This window comes from Anolis carolinensis, chromosome 4 (genome assembly GCF_035594765.1).
Source record: "Anolis carolinensis isolate JA03-04 chromosome 4, rAnoCar3.1.pri, whole genome shotgun sequence".
NCBI lineage: Eukaryota > Metazoa > Chordata > Lepidosauria > Squamata > Dactyloidae > Anolis > Anolis carolinensis.
In genome coordinates, this window is record NC_085844.1 from 163,173,726 (window position 1) to 163,193,300 (window position 19,575).

General features: G+C 41.0%; 1 protein-coding gene across 1 annotated transcript in view; it reads left to right on the forward strand.

The window, feature by feature from the left end:
* The first annotated feature begins 842 nt into the window (after positions 1-842).
* The window catches only part of slc44a5 (solute carrier family 44 member 5), a 268,997-nt gene continuing 250,264 nt past the window's right edge, over positions 843-19,575 (forward strand). Inside the window, exon 1 of the mRNA XM_008114106.3 lies at positions 843-925. Coding sequence (XP_008112313.1) covers positions 889-925 — 37 coding nt within the window. The 5' untranslated portion in view covers positions 843-888. The remainder of the gene's footprint in view (positions 926-19,575) is intronic.

A 19,575-nucleotide genomic window follows, 5' to 3' on the forward strand; every position in this document is an offset into this window, starting at 1 on the left:
CTATGACTGGGACGAGAGGGCTCCCCATGGCTACTCCATCTTTCTGTTCATTGAATTCATTGCCCTATTCATTGAAAGTAGCTTGTGGTGAGCTAATGGTGAAACAGGGCTGTGGTGTCTTCTGGGAAATCTATTTGTGTGTGTGTAGGTTTTCTATAAATGGCGTGGCCCAATTGTTGATTAGAAATGGCAGTTTTCCTTCATTCCTACCGGCTGTTAGGAATTGTGGGAGTTGCAGTCCAAAACATCCGGAGGGCCTAAGTTTGCCTGTGCTTGTGCTAACAGATCTTCAATGGTAGGAGGAGGGGGAGAGTTAGTGCTTCCTGGCCTGGGGCATGAAGGCAAGGCGGGGTTTTGAATCCCCTGGGAGACTAAACTTGAGCTGTGGCCTGAAGGGAGCCGGGGACTTGGGGGAGAAGGGGGGGCGAGGAGGAGGAGCTTGGGGCGCCCTCAGGGCTGCCTGCCTGCCTGCCTATGGCTGGGGAGAGGCGGGCGGGCAGTCCCTCCTCGGCTCCCCCTCCCTGCCTCCCTCCTGCGCGGGGAAAAGGCCGGCCAGGCTCCCAGAGACCGCAGCTCTTGCTGCTGGCGCGTCGCAGCGAGGCTGGGGTCTGTGTTTACCTGCCGCAAGCCTCCCTCTCTCGCTCATTCCCTGCCTCCCGCGCTGCTTGGAGCTCCGGAGAGGAGCGAGGGGCGCTCTTGCTTGCCTCTGCATCGGCAGCTGGGGCAGGAGGAGGAGGAGGGAGCGGAGGAGGAGGAAAGGGAAAACAAGCCTGGTGGCCTCTCCTCAGCCCCCCTCCCCGTCCCCGATGCCCTCGCTGCCGCCAAACGCGCGCTGAGAGGCGCCCGGGCCCCGCAGGCAGGGCTGGTGCTGCAAAGCCGAGAGGGACCATGGCGAGGAAAGGGGACCCAGCCGCCTCGCCTTACGGTAAGCTCTTGGAGGAGGGAAGGAAGGAAGGAAAGAAGGCAGGAGGGCTGGGTTGTGAGGAGCCGGAGCAGCGCCAGGGGCAGGACAGGAGTGATGGTGCTGGTGATGGGGAGCTCTCTCTTTCCCCCCTCTCCCCGCCTGGCCTGTTTGGGCGCGCAGCCGCCGCCGGAGTTTGTTCCCTTGGAGCCGAGAAGGGGCCCCGTTCCCGCGGGTCCCCTGCCTGCCTGCCTGCCTCTCCTCGCCGCCTTCCTTGCTTCAGCCCAGCGCGGCTTGTTGCTGCTGCGTCCTTGAGGAGGTCGGAAAGTTGGGGCTGAGGCGCAGAGAAGGGGACGGCGGAGGAGGGGGCGCTTTTGGGGAAAGACTGCCTGTTCCCCTCAAGGGAAAGGCCAGCCTAAAGGTGCCTCTCAGCGGCTTTGTCTGCCGCCTGAGGGAAAAGCGGGCGGGCGGGTGGGCGCCTTGTTTTCGGTTTGTGACCACGAGGTGGGATGAAGGCCGCGGCCGGGCGGGTTTGGGAGGCTTTGAGGAGAGGGCGGCGAGGAGAACTGCCCTGACTCAATGCTAGATATGCAACCCCAGCTGTGTCCAACTTAAGGGCCTCCCAGGTGTTTTGGACTCCAGCTCCCAGAAGGACGGGAAATGTGCTCCTCGGCGACGTCCTGTCGGGAATAACCCCCACACTGTCGAATCCATGCAGTTGCTCCCCCTGGAACGGCCATGTCCCCATACTATCGAAGCATGGGATTTGTAGTTTCACAGGCTCTTTCGCCTTCTCTGCCGAAGAGCGCAGGTGCCTCCCCAAACGGTGCTGTTGAGACTGAACCTCACGCGGTGGAACAGGCACGGGCAAACTCCGGCCCTCCAGGTGTTTTGGACCCCAACTCCCACAATTCCTAATGGCCTATCGGCCGTGTTATCGAAGGCTTTCATGGAATCACTGGGTTGCTGTGAGTTTTCCGGGCTATATGGTTATTTATGTTCAGAAGCATTATCTCCTGACGTTTCGTCCACATCTATGGCAGGCATCCTCAGAGGTTGCGAGATCTGTTGAAAACAAGGCAAGTGCGGTTTGCATATCTGTGGAAAGTCCAGGGTGGGTGAAAGAACTCTGTTAGGAAGTCCAAACACCCGGAGGGCCGAAGTGTGCCCAGGCTTGCTGTAGACTGAAGGCAGCTTGGCGCCACTTGAACTGCCCTGGTTCAATGCCAGCATGCAATCCCAGTGGTGTTCCCACTGAGGGGCCTTCCAGGTGTTTTGGACTCCCGCTTCCAGAATTTCTGGCCATCGGACAAACTGGGAACTTGGGGACCCAAACGTCTGGAGGGCCAGGCGCCTTTGCTTTTTCTCTGCTCAAGAGTGCTGGCGCCTCACCAAACTGCAAACCTCGGATTCCACAGCATTGAGCCGTGGCAGTGAAAGTGGTGCCAAACCGCATTCACTGGGGAGCGGGGCGTCTGTGGGTCAGGGCGGGAAAACCTGGATGGGAAGGTGAAATCGGGTGAGTGGATTTCTTCCAGGCTGGTTGACTTCGCAACCAGGGAGCCAAGGAGGATCAGGTACTTTGGTTGGCTGGCTAGCCGTGTGAGGGGAGTCGGGGTGCTGTGTCTCCGTGAGGCTGAGGGATTCGGCGCCGGAGCAGCAGTCGGGCTCCTCGAGCAGCCTGGAAACCCGCTCCGAGACGAGTCCGCGGTGCAGTGAAAAGGGGGAGCAGGGGGGGGAGAGATAGAGCCTGATAGGCGCAGGCATCTGGTGATGCTCGGCCCAGACCCAATGGATCAAGACTCTGTGCGATTCAGGGGCGGTCCTCAACATTTTTAGGAACTCCTCAGTGCCTGGGATGGAGATAGTGGGGCAGAAAACAGTCCTTCAGACAACTTTTCTGCATCTCCAAGCACAGATGACGACTTGAGTGTAGTTGTTAATGGGGTATTGTGAATCTAAAGGAAGAAATATATTCCTAAATGTAAGGTTGAATGGAGCATTAGAGTTTTCATGTGCCTTCTGAACCATCTTGGTGCTACTGTTTGAAGTGTAGCCATACCCTCTGTGCCTGTAGTAAGAAATTAGGTAAGGTAAAGGTTTTCCCCTGACATTAAGTCTAGTCACATCTGACTCTGGGGGATGGTGCAACAGCTGTTGCCATTGTCCTTAGAGGCACCAAGGTTATGTGGCATGCCATTACCTTCTCACTGGAGTGGTACCTATTCATCTACTTACATTTGCGTGGTTGGCAGAAGCTGGGGCTAATCTGCTGCACAACCAGGGGCTCCAGTAAGAAATTAAATATAATAATAATAGCAACAACAATAACAACAACAACAATAAAATCATAGAGATGGAAGGGAGCGCAACCCCCTACCATGCAGGTGAAGCACTATCAAAGCATTGCTAACAGATGACCATTCAGCCTATGCTTAAAAGCCTCCAAGGAAGGAGCTTCTACCACACTCCAAGGCAGAGAGTTCCACGGCTAAACAGCTTTTACAGTCAGGAAGTTCTTCCTGATGTTCAAGTGGAATCCCTTTTCCTGTAGTTTGAACCCATTGTTCCAAGTCCTAGTTTCTAAAGCAGCAGAAAACAAGTCTGTTCTCTCTTTCTTATGACACCCTTTCACATATTTATTCATGGCTATCATGTCTCTGTAACCCCCCCCCCCCCAGCTGCTGAACTTGCTGACCAAAAGTTCAGCGGTTCGAATCCAGGGAATGGGGTGAGCTCCTGCTGTTAGCCCCAGCTTCTGCCAACCCGGCAGTTTGAAAACATGCAAATGTGATTAGATCAATAGGTACTGCTTCTGCAAGAACATAACGGCGCTTCATGAAATCATGACCTTGAAGGTGTCTACAGACAACCCTGGCTTTTTGACTTAGAAATGGAGATGAGCACCAACCCCCAGAGTCGGACACGGCTAGACTTAATGTCAGGGGAAAACCTTTACTTTTACCTACCTCAGGGAAAATGAAGGGTATGATATAGCCCAACATGTCTATAATCTCTTGTTATAGACATGCACAAATAGCATAGAATAGCAGAACTGAAGAAGAAATTTGGTATAGAATTTTCTGAGGCATCATCTACATTAATCATTTCATGCAGTTTCAAATTGTTGCTGAAGAAAGGGGTTTCACTCTGCAGATGATTACATAGGACATCCTGGAACCAATTTGAGATCCAGATGGTAACAAATCACAAAGCATTGCTGCATATAAAGAGTGTTTTTTCTGTGTACTTGTTGGAGTTGTTTGTCCCCTGCAGTTTGATGCTAGCTAACTTCAAACTGCATTAAATGGTCAGTATAGATGAGGCCTCAGTGATGATAAAAAAGAATCATTGTGAAGAAACCACTGGAGGAAGATTACTGGTTAATGATGAGAATTCTCCCCCAGGGGGAGAAGAACAGTATATAAATTAAATCAATCAATCAATAAATTTTTATCTTAATGTCACAGGCTATACTGTCAAACAAACAATTGCTTGGGAGTGTCCTATGGAAACCTGTCAGTTCCATTTTGGTTACAAAATAGATATGCATTATCTTTGGAATATTCCCTTCAGGTTTGCATATTTTTCTTTAATCCGATCTTCTGAAAATAAATAAAATACAATGTTCACTCTTTTCCTCCTTCTCTTCTCTCCCCACTACTTTCACACATACTGCAATTCTAAAGCTGCAATTTGAAATGTTGCTTCAGAGTATCCTTTCAAGCTATTTCCAAGGCTACAAAGAAAATAGCAGAGGAAAGGATGATAGTAGTACATTCAGTCCTCCACATCCACATCAGTCTTGCTAAGCTAGAAGTACTATATCTATTATGTACAGATGTGTGCCCTTTCCTTTTCCTCTGAACGCTCAACATATCTGTACTGTACAGGAGTTTGAAAAATATTTTTAAAAGTTATTATTTTTGTTTATTTTAAATATTTGAATTTGGATGGGCAACATACGGTATTTCACATATTAGACTGCAAAGTCCAGAAGCCCAGGCAACCCATCTAATGGCGAGGAATGCTTGGTCTTGCAGTCTTAACACCTGGAAAGTCACAGTTTTCCCATCTTAACATAGACTGAGACACTGCAGACTTTCAACGAGCATCTAAATAAATATATATTCCAACTTGTAAGCATTTCCTTTATACTAGATGGGAAGTGACACTCCAAATTTTCAACTACAGTATATCCACCAAACATTGTTTCTCTGCTAGTTTAGGACTAGTAAGAGTTATAGTAAGTACAGTAATTTCTTCAGGGATACAATTTTGCCAGCTTGGTTTACATTATTTGTAATATATATCCTTCTTAGGCACCTGGTTTGTCAGTTTTGTGAACAGAATTTACAGGAGGCTTCTACTTTCCATTAGAAGCTCTATTCTCATTGACTTCTTAATTTGCAGTACTAACTTGCTGGATTCTTTTTACCTTGCACCTTCAACTATGGGGGAAGAAATATTCCAGAATATTTTGAATACTTTCCTGTGTGTGCTTTGACACACAACAAAACATACAAAAAGAAAAAAAATCACTTATAGACAGTCCCTGAGTAACAAACATCCATCTTACAAACGATTCATAGTTAAGGATGGGGCTGAGACAACAGGAAGTAAGAGAAATCTACCCCTTGGAAGGAAAGTTCACTCCTGAAAGAGTTATCATGGGGAAAAAATGTCCCCACTGAAGCTTTCTCGCCAGTCCTTGTTTCCGCAACAAGCCAAATTTTTCAAAATACAGTTCTCACAAGGATAGAAAGTGAGGTGAAATCTTTTGAACGGGGCACAAACAGCAAAAACAAACAAACACACAACACAGGGGTGTTCACCCTTGTCTATGCTATCCAGCACATACATATATGGTATGGGTATATATATATATATATGTGTGTGTGTGTGTGTGTGTGTATGTGTATAGACAGAGAGAGGGAAAGAGTGTTACACTTAAAAATGTATCTGTTCTGACTTACATACAAATTCAACTTAAGAATAAACCTACAGAACCTTCCTAAATTGAATTATTGTTCTATTTTAGTGAGTCTGAACAGGTTTACACTAACATAGTGCTTGAGTTGGGCAGACTTTGGTTTGTGAACTGGGATAGTCATTACTATAGTGGGATCACAAAACTTGATGCAAGTGAGAATTGCATGGCAAAACTCTCTAGTTTATCTCATAAAGGTATTAGATAATTTTTTTACTGTTTTGCTTAAAAATGCAGATTTAACTGAGTGTTAACTGAGCATTTATTCACATTCAAGTGAACCTATCTTTTTGACCAAAGAAGCCTAAAGATGGCATGACATTTTTGCTTTCTTGTGTCTAATGAAAGATTTGTATCTTGACATCAAATGTGCAGTTCATTGCTGTTTTTTTCCTATCTTCAAGGAGTTCTACGAGATACGTGTGTTAACTGGTGATGCTATCAGTGCTATAGATGTCTGCTACAATATATTTAATTATGACATAAACCCATCATAAGCCTCTTTCACAATGAATATATTTGAAGGAGAAAAAGATATATTTTCAAAAAGCAATTTCTTTTTGTTAAGGTCTCTCTTTGGACAATTTATAAATCAGTAGGTGGATTATTGAAATTAAAAATGGAGACTTGATGCAAAACCCAGATGAAATGGACTGCATGCCAGTCATTTTGTTTCTTTAATCCTTTGCTGTAAAATAAGATTTCTACAATCATTGCATTGGAGTTTGCATTGGAGTGGTGAGAATGATAACATCAGTATATGAAATGCTGTGTAACTTAAAAAATGTTTAGCTTTTCTTAATCAAGGATTTTCAAGATGATTAGTGTGCCATTGTCTTTGCCTTTAGAATCTGTTGTATATACTTCAGTTACTCTCTTTTGATAGTTTCTCCCTTCAACATGAAAATAAAACTATTACAGGGATTTCTCTTAAGTTGCTGGCCTAAATCCCCTGAAGACAGCAGATCCTATCTGATCTTGGTAGTAAGCAGGATTAGTCCTGTTTAGTATTTGGTTGGGAGACCTCTGACAAATACTAAGTGCTGTGTTCTATATTTCAAATGAAGGAACTGGCATAATCATTTCTGAGTATTCCTTGCCTAAGAAAAAAAGGTAAAGGTTTCCCCTGACGTTAAGTCCAGTCATGTCTGACTCTGGGGGTTGGTGCTCATCTCCATTTCTAAGCCGAAGAGCTGGCGTTGTCCGTAGATACCTCCAAGATCATGTGGCCGGCATGACTGCATGGAGCACCGTTACCTTCCCGCCGGAGCGGTACCTATTGATCTACTCACATTGGCATGTTTTCGAACTGCTAGGTTGGCAGAAGCTGGAGCTAACAGCGGGCACTCACTCCGCTCCCGGGATTTGAACCTGCGACCTTTCGGTCTGCAAGTTCAGCAGCTCAGTGCTATAACACACTTCGCCATCGGGGCTCCGCCTAAGAAAAGCATATAGTATTAATGGGGCTACAGGTGACTTGAAAGCACATGCAGGAAATGGTAACATAGCTTTACCAAGTTTTTAGTCTAGATGATCATTATTTTTCATCTTTTTCTCACCATCAACTAATAATGGGAAGGAATTTAGGTATGCCATCTCCTTGTGGTAAAGGCCTGGTCCACTATTTCACACCTTTGAATTTCTTAGGATCCAGAGTTGTCACCTTCATATCCCAGCTGGTAGCATATCTTGTTCTGATACAGACAGCAAGCAGGAATTCCTGGTTCAGATCTTTCTTCAGGGTATTATTGGGGTGTCTCATCAGACATCCCCCTCCCCACTTATGGGATTCCTCTCTACTATTGGAGAGGATTGTCTATCTTATATTACGTTCCACAAGTATGGATTTTGTGGCTGGACCTAGTCCCTAATTTAAGGTAAAGGTTTTTCCCTGACATTAAGTCCAGTCGTGTCCGACTCTGGGGGTTGGTGCTCATCTCCATTTCTAAGCCGAAGAGCTGGTGTTGTTCGTAGACATCACCAAGGTCATGTGGCTGGCATGACTGCATGGAGTGCCATTACCTTCCCGCCTGAGCGGTACCTATTGATCTACTCACATTTGCATGTTTTCGAACTGCTAGGTTGGCAGAAGCTGGGGCTAACAGCGGGTGCGCACTCCACTCCCTGGATTCGAACCTGCGATCTTTTGGCCCACAAGTTTAGCAGCTCAGCACTTTAACACGCTGTGCCACTGGGGGCTCCCAATTTAAAGATAGGTGTTTTCTTCTTTACTTTTTTGTATCTTGTTTGCAACTTAAGGGTGACATTTTTGCTTCTAGACTGAAGATTTTTACTGTTACCAATCAGAAGGCATTGTACAGGAACTCCACATTTCCCTATTTTTTTTTCTGCTAAGAAAAAATGCAAGAAATATTGTGATTGTACAATAGAAATGACTGCTGAGTTTTTATTTATAAAACACATTTCAGATGTGGTTAGGTAAATCTCAGTTTCACATCTGCCATATTTGTTTCCTTTGGCTTACTTTTTAGTTTGTGAGGTCTTTTTATCCATTTTGGTCCTTGCGAGTTATGTCACAGACTACAACAGGGTTTGGCTACTGGAAGGTCCTTACTCTTTTTCAAAATTGGCAAATAGAAAAGCTGTATTAAAAGTCCCAAATATACAAATGCGTACTGCAAGTGTGCATGAGGGGAGACAACAAGATTCAGTGCCATTCTGGGGATATATCAGTTTATTGTAAATATGTCTTTTCGAGTTCTTAAAGTATGCATTATGGAAGTAACTCAATGAGAACTTTTTAAACACTTATTACAAAGAGTGGTTGCCTTAATAGTTTCTCTTATAAATATAATTTAAAGATAGTTAATTCTAAGACTATTACATGCTTTATTACTTCCGACATATACAGCACCCTCAATCAAGTATTGCTATTATCTACAATTGGATGCTTTTGTTTAGCTGTACACACAGAATGCTGATCGCACTGTTAATGGTGTTTGTTTGACTTTTGAAGTTCTAATTGTACAGTTACTTGAGAACATAAGCACCCTTTGTTTTTATGACTAGTCATGCCAGATTTAATGGGATTACTCACTTGTTCATTTTTAAAGCACAGAAGCTCAAAGGGAAGGGTCAGCATCACTTTTAAATATGACTTTTTGTTCCTCCATCCGAAAGGTCACAGTGACTATTGAGTGTCTTGTTCTATTATTTTGAGAAAATACAAAAACCCATTGAAATAATTGGTGAGATTACAAAATATGTGCACTCATTCCCATGCGAGCTGTCCAAGTGGAATTTAGCCAGCATTGCAGAAATGCAGCTTAAATATCTGTTTTGTAACCATTGGAGCTTGAATTGTATTATACAGGTCCCATAACTCTGGACTAAAATTACAAAGATGGCATTTTAAAAATACAGTTGGCAAGGGCTAATAATCCTCAGATTCTATTATTGAAATTATTTCTAGGAAAATAGCAGCATGATCTTTTTCCATTGAAGTTCCTCTGGACCCTTATAATTTGGTTTAAGCTAATATAATGCTTGAAGGGTTTTCAGGGAGATAGGCAGTCACCTCACACGGTTGCATTGGCAAAATTGCATCTATTCACATAGTGTTGGATACTGGCTTCTCTTTGCTTTTATGTCAGTGTATGACAGGCTGTAGAAGAGCACATGAAAATAGCATGCAACAGACAAAATAACAATGGTTGAAGCACTGATCTTCATGTGATTAGAATTGTGATTTTATTGATAAAATCCTGGATGATATGTTGTGTCTGAAATCCCTTTAAGTATCTATTAGAGGTAGAACTTGATTTGAGCTCATACTCCAGCCATTGTAACTATTCTGAATATCATTGTGTGCATACAATAGAAATGACATGTCTTTTATGTAGAAAGCTTTCCCCGTTTATTTAAAAATCAAGGGTTAATTTCAAAATTAGTTGTTCTCAAAGAAGACGCACTGAAACATATGGGATTTAAGTTTGTCGCAACTAACTTAAGTTCCATTGACTTCAATGTATCTACTTTAAACATAAGTAATATTACATTTAACTCATGGTAAGGTAGTTTTGGGGTGCCTCCAGACAGCATCAAAATGCAGGTCAAATAAGTGGGGCAAAAAAATTGTGGGACCTAACAGCAAGTCCAAACACAGACCTGTCAGTCCTGGTAAATGGTCCCCTGCCATCCTGACATCTTTCTTTGTAGCAGATTTTAGAAATGTGTAAGATGGACAGGGAAATCTGAGAGAAGTTTACTTTTTAAAAATTGTCTCTAAGATACGCTGGACCTTATATGCGCTCATGTGGATATCTAAATGTATACACAAGCAGATTTTTTATTCACTCTCCTCACCCAATTGTAAATTCAAACTTTGTTTAATATAATTAACATCAGAACCAAGAGTTTTAATTGTAATTGCTTTCTGATTGTGCTTCTATTTAGCCACCTGTGTGTCTGTGGCTCCATTTTAATAGTCCTGATCAGCTGTTTAGGGACTTTAAAACATGCATATCCACTGGATCAGTCCACACCAGGGTATACAAACAAAGTCACATGTTTTCCATGATTGCTGGGATATACAATCATGTGAATATGCATATTTTTGGCTGGAATTGCTTTTTAAGCACATATTTTAAACACAAGCTTTTCAGCTATTAACCCGATTCAGCGCGCATTTTCATTAAGTGCCATTTGCCCCCCCCCTTTCTATCCTGGTTTCTTCTGGGTTTTAGGGCATGTGGAGAAGGGCCCTTAAAATCAGGATGGCATGCAGCCACCTCAAAGCCTCCCAAATTTACCCCTAAAAATTAGGGAAAACTTACTTGGCTGCCACAACTTTCTTCCTTGTGCCAGGAGGATGTGAGAAAATGATCCACCAGGAGATGGGGGGCGAGGAGAACAATCCCTCCTTGCCTCCCATCTCCTGGCATGTCATTTCCTCAAACCAGGAGGGCGTGAGGAAGAAAGTTATGATAACCAGATACGTTCTCCTTAATTTTTAGGGGCAAATTGGGGGGGAGGGGGTGGATGCCATCTTGGACCTTTGGGCACCAGTAGCTCAAAAGGTTTGGGATGACAATGGGGACTCACCCCCGGTTAGTCCCAGGACTACCCAGAAGTGAATCCCCACAGGTCCAATACCATATTAGACCTGGGCCTTTCAGGAAGACCTAGATCTAATGGGGTATCAAATTAATTTGGAATAGGTTGCTGTGGGTTTTCCGCGCTGTGTGTCCATGTTCCAGAAGCATTCTCTCCTGACATTTTACCCACATCTATGGCAGGCATCCTCAGAGGTTGTGAGATATATTGGAAATTAAGCAAGGGGGGTTTATATATCTGTAGAAGGTCCAGGGTGGGAGAAAGAACTATTGTTTGTTGGAGGCCAGTGTAAATGTTGTAATTAATCACCTTGATTAGCGTATAATGGCCTTGCAGCTCAATATACATCACAACCTCTGTGATTCAGGCCATGAAAGCTTTTGACAACATATTAATTTAGAATTAAATTAAACTATAAATAATAGTTTATAGTTTAAATAATAGTTTAAATAATAGTTTATTTCAAATTAATTAGTTTGGATGCCTCTGGTTTATACCCAGACCGGTCCCAGGGTATGGGCCTGTCTGGATGTGCCCTAATTTATTGAAAAACCCTCTTGTTGTTAATGGGATTTTGAGAAACATTATTTTCTTTCCATATGCAGTGATGGTGTATGGTGATGGGCCTATGCTGGTGCAAGGCAAACTAAATGAAATACTCTAAAATCATGTAACAATCATATGCATATAACAGTCAGTTAGCTACACAGTCCAGCCATAAACCTAAATGACTATTTGTTGATAGATTCAGTCTCCTATTTTAAATAAAGTGGGTGGAAACAAAGACATAAGTATAGATACATGATAATTTAGTACTATATTAATAATACAGTGAGATAATGATAGCTCTGTTAGACTTGCTGAATATTTCTGTTTCATATGGGTGCAATTGTTCTTTCTCTACTGTTTGAAAAGAGCAAAAATACCATTTAAGCCTTTTCGGAATAACTATTACAGTAGAGTCTCACTTATCCAACATTCACTTATCCAACGTTCTGGATTATCCAACGCATTTTTGTAGTTAATGTTTTCAATACATCATGATATTTTGGTGCTAAATTCGTAAATACAGTAATTACTACATAGCATTACTGCGTATTGAACTACTTTTTCTGTCAAATTTGTTGTCTAACATGATGTTTTGGTGCTTCATTTGTAAAATCATAATCTAAGTTGATGTTTAATAGGCTTTTCCTTAATATCCAACATATTCGCTTATCCAACATTCTGCCGGCCTATTTATGTTGGATAAGTGAGACTCTACTGTAAATAGTTTAAATTACCAGCTTTCATGAACTAATTAACACTCAGAAGTGCAACAGTGATGACTTTGGCTCTCTAACCAGTACAAATAAATAAATGACTGCTGCCTATCTCAGTGATGAAACACCAATGTGATTTGTGAGTTTGAGTGGCATGTTATTTGGTGTGAAGCATACCATGTGTGTCATTGGCAGTTGTGTGCCATTTCCGATTATTCCTCTGTTTTAAGACTACATCCTATTTTCAGACTAGGTGCACACTCCTTTAGTATCTTGTATATATTAAACAGGATACTAAAACAAGATACCGGAGCCCTCGGTGATGCAGCGTGTTAAAGCGCTGAGCTGCTGAACTTGCAGACCAAAAGGTCGCAGGTTAGAATCTGGGGAGCGGAGTGAGCACCTGCTGTTAGCTCCAGCTTCTGCCAACCTAGCGGTTCAAAAACATGTAAATGTGAGTAGATCAATAGGTACCGCTGGGAAGGTAACGGTGCTCCATGCAGTCATGCCGGCCACATGACCTTGGTGATGTCTATAGACAACACCGGCTCTTCGGCTTAGAAATGGAGATGAGCACCAACCCACAGTGTCAGGCACGACTGGACTTAACGTCAGGAGAAACCTTTACCTTAGCACTATATATTAAACTCCAGTTTGTAAACAGTCACGTTTAAACAGAAATCAACACGTATTATTTATTGATTGAATGATTGATTGATTGATTGATTGTATTTATATATCGCTTTTCTTACCCCTGGGGGGACTCAAAGTGGTTCACAACATAGTCCATGGCAAAATTCAATGCCTATCATGTATAAGCCATCACATATCAAATTAGCCGCATATAACAATAGATTAAAACCATTAAAACTGTAAAACTATAAATAAAAATTGCCACACAACATAAAGCATTTATGTCTTGCATCAATCCCAAGGTTATCTTAATTATTTCCATATTTCAATACTCCTGTCATATACCATAGTTGCATCACTTTATATGACCAATTCTTTCAATATGAAGATAATTATAGTTCTTTTATGTTTTTTGCTGGCATTCATATAATTATTTTAAAAAGGGAATTCTTTTGGTCTTTCACTTTAAATACATTCGTCCCTAGGGGAGTCAATAACTGTTAAATTAAAGTTTTTATGTATGAATTGCCAGTTAATTAAAGTCCTTGTGTTATTCTTCAAAACACTTGTTCTGCCTACTATCTTTTATTGGAATCTAGATTGTGGTATATAAAACTCTTGAGAGTGCCATAATATAGGGAGTTATACTACTGTCAGAATTACTTTGAGATGTTTTGTGCTGTAAGTATTGCAACAGTGTTATGTGCTTTATGGTTTTGTGATTAGATGTTGTATATATCTGTATCATGGTATCAATGGTATAATTTACAGTGGTTTTCTAGTTACTGTGGTTATGTCAAGAAATATGAAATGGCTGAAGAAGACTGGAGAGTCGAAATGGCCTTGGATATATCTTGGGAATAGTTGTCCTAATTGTATACCAGTAACCAGCTAAGTTCTCAAGTGTTGTCTTTTTTCAATGCTGCCTATGAATGGAAACACTTCTGTTACCAAAGAATGGATAAGAACATTTTCCAATTACTTGCAGTTCTGCCAGAAATCTGCCTTCTCTCTCTCCTTTGAACTCCGTAGTGAACTTGTTTCGTCTTTAAACACAACTCTATAAAAACTAAATTGATTTTCCTTAAAAATTTCACTATCTTATTATTTACCAGTAAATAATTATTTACCAGTAACTAGCTAAATTTTCGCCTCATCTCAAGTGTGCTCATTTTTCAAAGCTATGTATTAACAGAGATGATTGCATCATTTATATTTTCTTCTATGGTTGATAATGTTATTGTTTGTAATACAGTGATATATTCCATTTAACTATTTTTGTGTGCTATTATTTTTCTTGATTCTTTCTAGATCTTTCACATGAGTTGGCAGCCTTGCCAGTCCCATCATCCTTTTTTCTCTTTACTTTGCTATTTAGAGGTTGATGCTGGGGTTTTACACCCATTCTTGCAACAAATTTTCTAAGTTGCTTTAGACATGTTCCTGTTGTTTCTGACTTATGTCAATCTTAAGGTGATCCTGACAAGGTGACCTTATCAAGGGGCTTTTTTTAGCAGAATTTATTCAGTGAAGATGTTGTCGAAGGCTTTCATGGCCGGGATCACAGGGTTGTTGTATGTCTTTCGGGCTGTGTGGCCATGTTCCAGAAGCATTCTCTCCTGACGTTTCGCCCACATCTATGGCAGGCATCCTCAGAGGTTGTGAGGTATGACCTCACAACCTCTGACCTCACAACCTCTGACCTCACAACCTCTGAGGATGCCTGCCATAGATGTGGGCGAAACGTCAGGAGAGAATGCTTCTGGAACATGGCCACACAGCCCGAAAGACATACAACAACCCTATTCAGTGAAGAGTTTGTCATTATTCCTTATTCAGCTTATTCTGAAGTTGAGAGAATGTGACTTGCCCAAGGTCATACAGTGGGTTTTGAACCTCAGTCTCCCAGAGTCTTAATCCAACACTCCAATTATTACACCATATTGACATTCACCATACACATTTTGAATGTAGTATTGTACCTGGAGAGGGTTCAAACTTTGATTTTAAAAAATGCCACATCAAATTTTTCTCATTCTTTCCACAACATTCCCATTGTTACCCATTCTTGTGTTCTTTTGGCAGGGGGCATTATGTTCCATTGTTATAAAATATAGACTGGGTTAATTTAGGAGTATTCATGAATAAAAATAGAAATTGGTTCTTATAATGGACATGTACACTGGGACCAGCAGAAGTGTAGTGTTGTTTGTATGAATTTCACGAAATAATTATGTGATTTTTTCAGACTTTGTTAATACTCATAAGGACTGCTATGGGTATCAGTTTTGTAAATACCATTTCAGAATAGTATTTCCTGTGACAAATAATGTACTTGTGATATTATGCTTATTGTTTTGAAATAGTTAAGGATACAACTTGCACTTGCATGATACTTCATTAAAAGCATCAGGAACAAAGAAGCCTTATCTGTCAGTGAAATGCCAGAGCCCCAAAATATGTAAAGAATTACTGTTGCCTTGCTTCTTCCTTTCTAAAATTAATTATGATGTATTTCTATTTTCTTGATTTCATATTGTACAGAGATATTGAAGTGTGTGTGGATTATGAGAGTATGTGCACCATTAGGGTAAGATCAAACTTAACATTCATATCAGCTAATTATGCTATATGCAGTCAGAAAATTGTTGTTGTTGTTCTTAGGGTCTTGCCCAACTATGAATGGAAACTGGAGAACCTGATTCAATGGAGGGGATTTGTTTCTTGTACTTTTGTAAAAAGCCTATAGAAACACTTTATTAGCCTGTTGCCTCAGGCTGGATCTTACTGCTCTATATCCCAGGATCTGATCGCAGATTATCTGCTTTGAACTGGGTTTTATGAGTCTGCACTGGCAGATAATCTGGATAAGCAGATAATCTGGCATAAAGGGCAGTGTAGATCCAGCCACAATAAAAACAAGACAACTGAGGACAGAGGGAAAATGTTTTGATCACCACTATCTGATTCAGAAGCCAAATATGGTTTGACGGTATGGTACATAAGAAGGCAAAGAAAAACATTGCAAATGAAAATAGGAAACTAGTCATGGCCAACACTTTATTATTTATGGGTTGTTATGCTGCTCAGCATATATTGAAACACACGGAGGAGCAGCTCAGTTTTAATTCACCTAGACTGTGAAGCATACAGGGCAAAGTGAACTTAATGGTTTTGACCTATACATTTCTAAATAGCTTCAGCTTCTGGTCTGCATACATCAAGGAATATGTGCTCTCTGATGTTTCATCTTGGTCTCTGTGCTAAACAAGGATAGCCCACTACAGACTAATAACTATTTTACCACCACCCAAGGCCTAGCCAAGAAATATGTAAAATAGCCCTATAATAAAATGTTAGGATGTATGCTTGTCTCTGTTAGAGCCATAGCACCAAGATCACTCAAGAAGAAATCTAAACACCTGCATGCATACCAGGGGAAATCTTGTAGTGCACATCATGGAGCTATTATTTTCTCAAAACTGCCTTAATTAATTTTAATTAATTTGAAATGTGTTGATGTGTTTGAACCCTGCAGTATCATCTCCTATGGCTTCTGTCAAAATGTGCACAATGTTTTCAGCTGTAAGAGCTACACAGCATTGTTTGAAGGCATCGGTACATCAAATTAAAGGCTGTTTCAACCTATCTGAAGCTGGGTTCTCACATCAGAATGAAATAAAACAGCATGCCTGACATGTATCTGGCAAACCATCATCAGTCTCCACCCTACTGGAATTTGAGGAAAATCTTCTAGGTAAACAGATGGCTTTCAGCAAAACCCCTGGTACTTTTTTGCTTAGAAATAAAGTACTGTGGGTAGCCAAGGGTGTCCCTTTTCCCACTTCAGCACCTCACGCTCTAGTCTGATCTTAGGCAGAGTTATATACAGCATAGTGTTTTGATTTCTTTTAGCTTAGGCATGCCTGACTGATGCATGTCAAATAGTCCTTTCTGTAGCTGCTCTGCAGCTACAGTATGAAACCTACCCCCTCTGCTTGTGGGATCATCTTTGCTGACCATGAAAAACAACTGAAGGCCAGTGCAAAAAAAAAAAATTACACTGAGAATTTACAGATAAGTCCAGGAATGTATTTGGAGTATCATTGTGGGACAGAACTCACTGTCCTTTCCCAGAGAACTCTACTCCTGGTTAATTCCAAGCTTTATGCCAGTGGTATTCCAAGTTTTATGCCAGTGGTATAATTTAAAGATGGGACATCATTGCTAAATAATTGAGTTAGAAATCCTTGTTGATCTCTAAAAATCACCAATGGATATACCAGCTGGTTCTTATCTCTTTCCTGCTGAGCAGCCTTCCCCAACCAGTTCATTTCCAGTAATGTTCAACTTTAGTTATTGTCCCAGCTGGCATGTCCATTGGTCTCAACAACTAGTTTCTTTTGTATGTCAAGGTCAAACTGTGTATGATCTTTGAAGTATACAAGCATTTAATAAACATGTTTTTGTTAATTAAATATTAACTATAGAGTGAAGCAAGATTGAAACTACAGCATGCAAGAAGGACATTTTAAATCCTTTATTCACCCACCTATATATCCTGCTTCTGAGGATATTTGTCCCAGCAGGGAAGACGCATTTGGGTCATCTTACCAGAAGGATTTTAGTACCAGGAAGGTACTAAACTGGGGCTGATGGGAATGCTAGACTTTAGAAGGCTGTTACAATCTTTCTAAAGTATTTGCTTTAAAAGTGTACAGCCTTTACCATTGAGAAGCCTGTAGCAGGAAATAAATAGCTATTATCTTGCTATATCTTGTATTTTGTTAATATTAAAGGACCTAGGCCTATTCCATTTACATAATTAGGTGCTTAAAGATGCTTAACGTGGACTGAGTCTGTCCATATTACTGAATGTGCATGTAATGGTGCAAATGTTCTCTGTGCCATTTTAGTACAGGAAAATGTATATATAGCCTGATAGCGTACTTAACTACTTAGTTATGCAAACATAACTGCTCCATCATTTTGTCCAGTTGGGTTCTGCGTAATATATTTTTGAATAACTGTACAAGTATAGTCTATATGCTGTATACTAGTAAAATATAAACTCATAAAACTTGAGTGTCCATGAGTTTTTGTTATTGTCAGCAGGAACATCTTATCTTTGTCAGAGGTGAGGAAATGAGAAAAAGAAAAGAAAAGCTGGTAATAAATCCTAATGTAGAATGTGTACAAAAAGATTATATCATCAAGGGCATCGCTGGTAAATATAATATATACTGCTCATGCCAAGTTACTTCCATCCATCTTGATCTAGTGTATTGTCTCAATCTCATATGTAGCTATGACACAAGAAGCTTATCTAGAAGCATGTGTAGTACAAGAATTGTGCCACAGCTGCAGTCCCCTCACAGCAGTAAAATTATCTATTAGTTCTGGAACATAAAAGTTCATTATTCTGTGTGAGGAGACAGAACATGATATTTTAGCAACTGTTAGGCTGGTATGAATTTACTTATCACCACAGCTAAAATACAACAAATCTTTTTTTCACAGAATTTTTCACAGTTTCACAAAAACTCTTTTTGAATTTTTCACATATACAGTAATGTCCTTGTGTGAAGATGCTTTAGTTGGAGGTTGCTAGTATAGATTTCACCATAACAACTTACTCATTCTATTTTGAGTATCCTAAGGGGCTTCTTACAGATTGCTTGGGAGGGGGAGGCCTGTCTTGCCACTAGCTTCACCTTCTCCAAAGGGAAGCTCATCTGTCATATTGGATTACTGACAGTTTGCAGCCTGCAGGATTTGAAATCAAAAGGTTGGTAACTATTAAGTAAGGAATTCCATGATACAAGTTATAGAGCCAGACTCAGGGAGATTGCTCCATGATATCCCAATCTAGTTATTCCCTAAGGAAGAAAAGAGCAACACTTTGCTCTTCAAAGGCATCTGCCTTCTCCAGAACGGTCAAAGCACCAGGCTCATCGTGCAATAGAGTTAGCATTGGTGATTTCAAATGATTCTTCATGGTATGAGTCATTAGATGGACTAGATTATTCAGTAGAAGTTAGTTCCTTCAATCTCTGTTTGACACAGTACTAGATAATGGCACCAAGCCTTAGCTTTGCTACTCTCATATCCATCTCCAGTCCATTTCCTTTTTCTACAACTTGCAGCCTTGTATATGCTCCTAGAGTTTTATAGTGACTAGATATTAAAGTCACTGTGTTGTTAGAAAATTGTTTTTTAATACCCTAAAGGCACAAGATCCCATCTGATTTTGAAAGCTTAGTGGGATCAGCCCTTATGAGTACTTGGGTGGAAGACAGTCAGTAGATACCAAGTGCAATAACTTTATTTCAGAGAAAGGAACTGGCAAAATCACCTTTTAGTATTTCTTTTAGTCAATTCTATGAAATTCATGGATTCATCATAAGATGACAATCAAATTGAAGGCACAGAAATATACACATGGTCAGTATTCTACATATAGTGAGGTGGAAAATTTATTGCAGCAGAAATGTGGAAGCCACAGACCTTGAAATACTATTTTGTAATTTATTTGTTGATTCTCCCCTTTCTATTTCCCTTTTCAAAAATTTATTTGTAAGTGTTACTTGCTGGGGAAAAAGAACAGACTGAATTGATTTTAAATGACATATAGATTTTTAGTCACTTTGTACTTCCTGCCTCCTAAGTTGCAAAAAAAATCCCTTCAAACAAGCAATGTTTCGGCATAATAA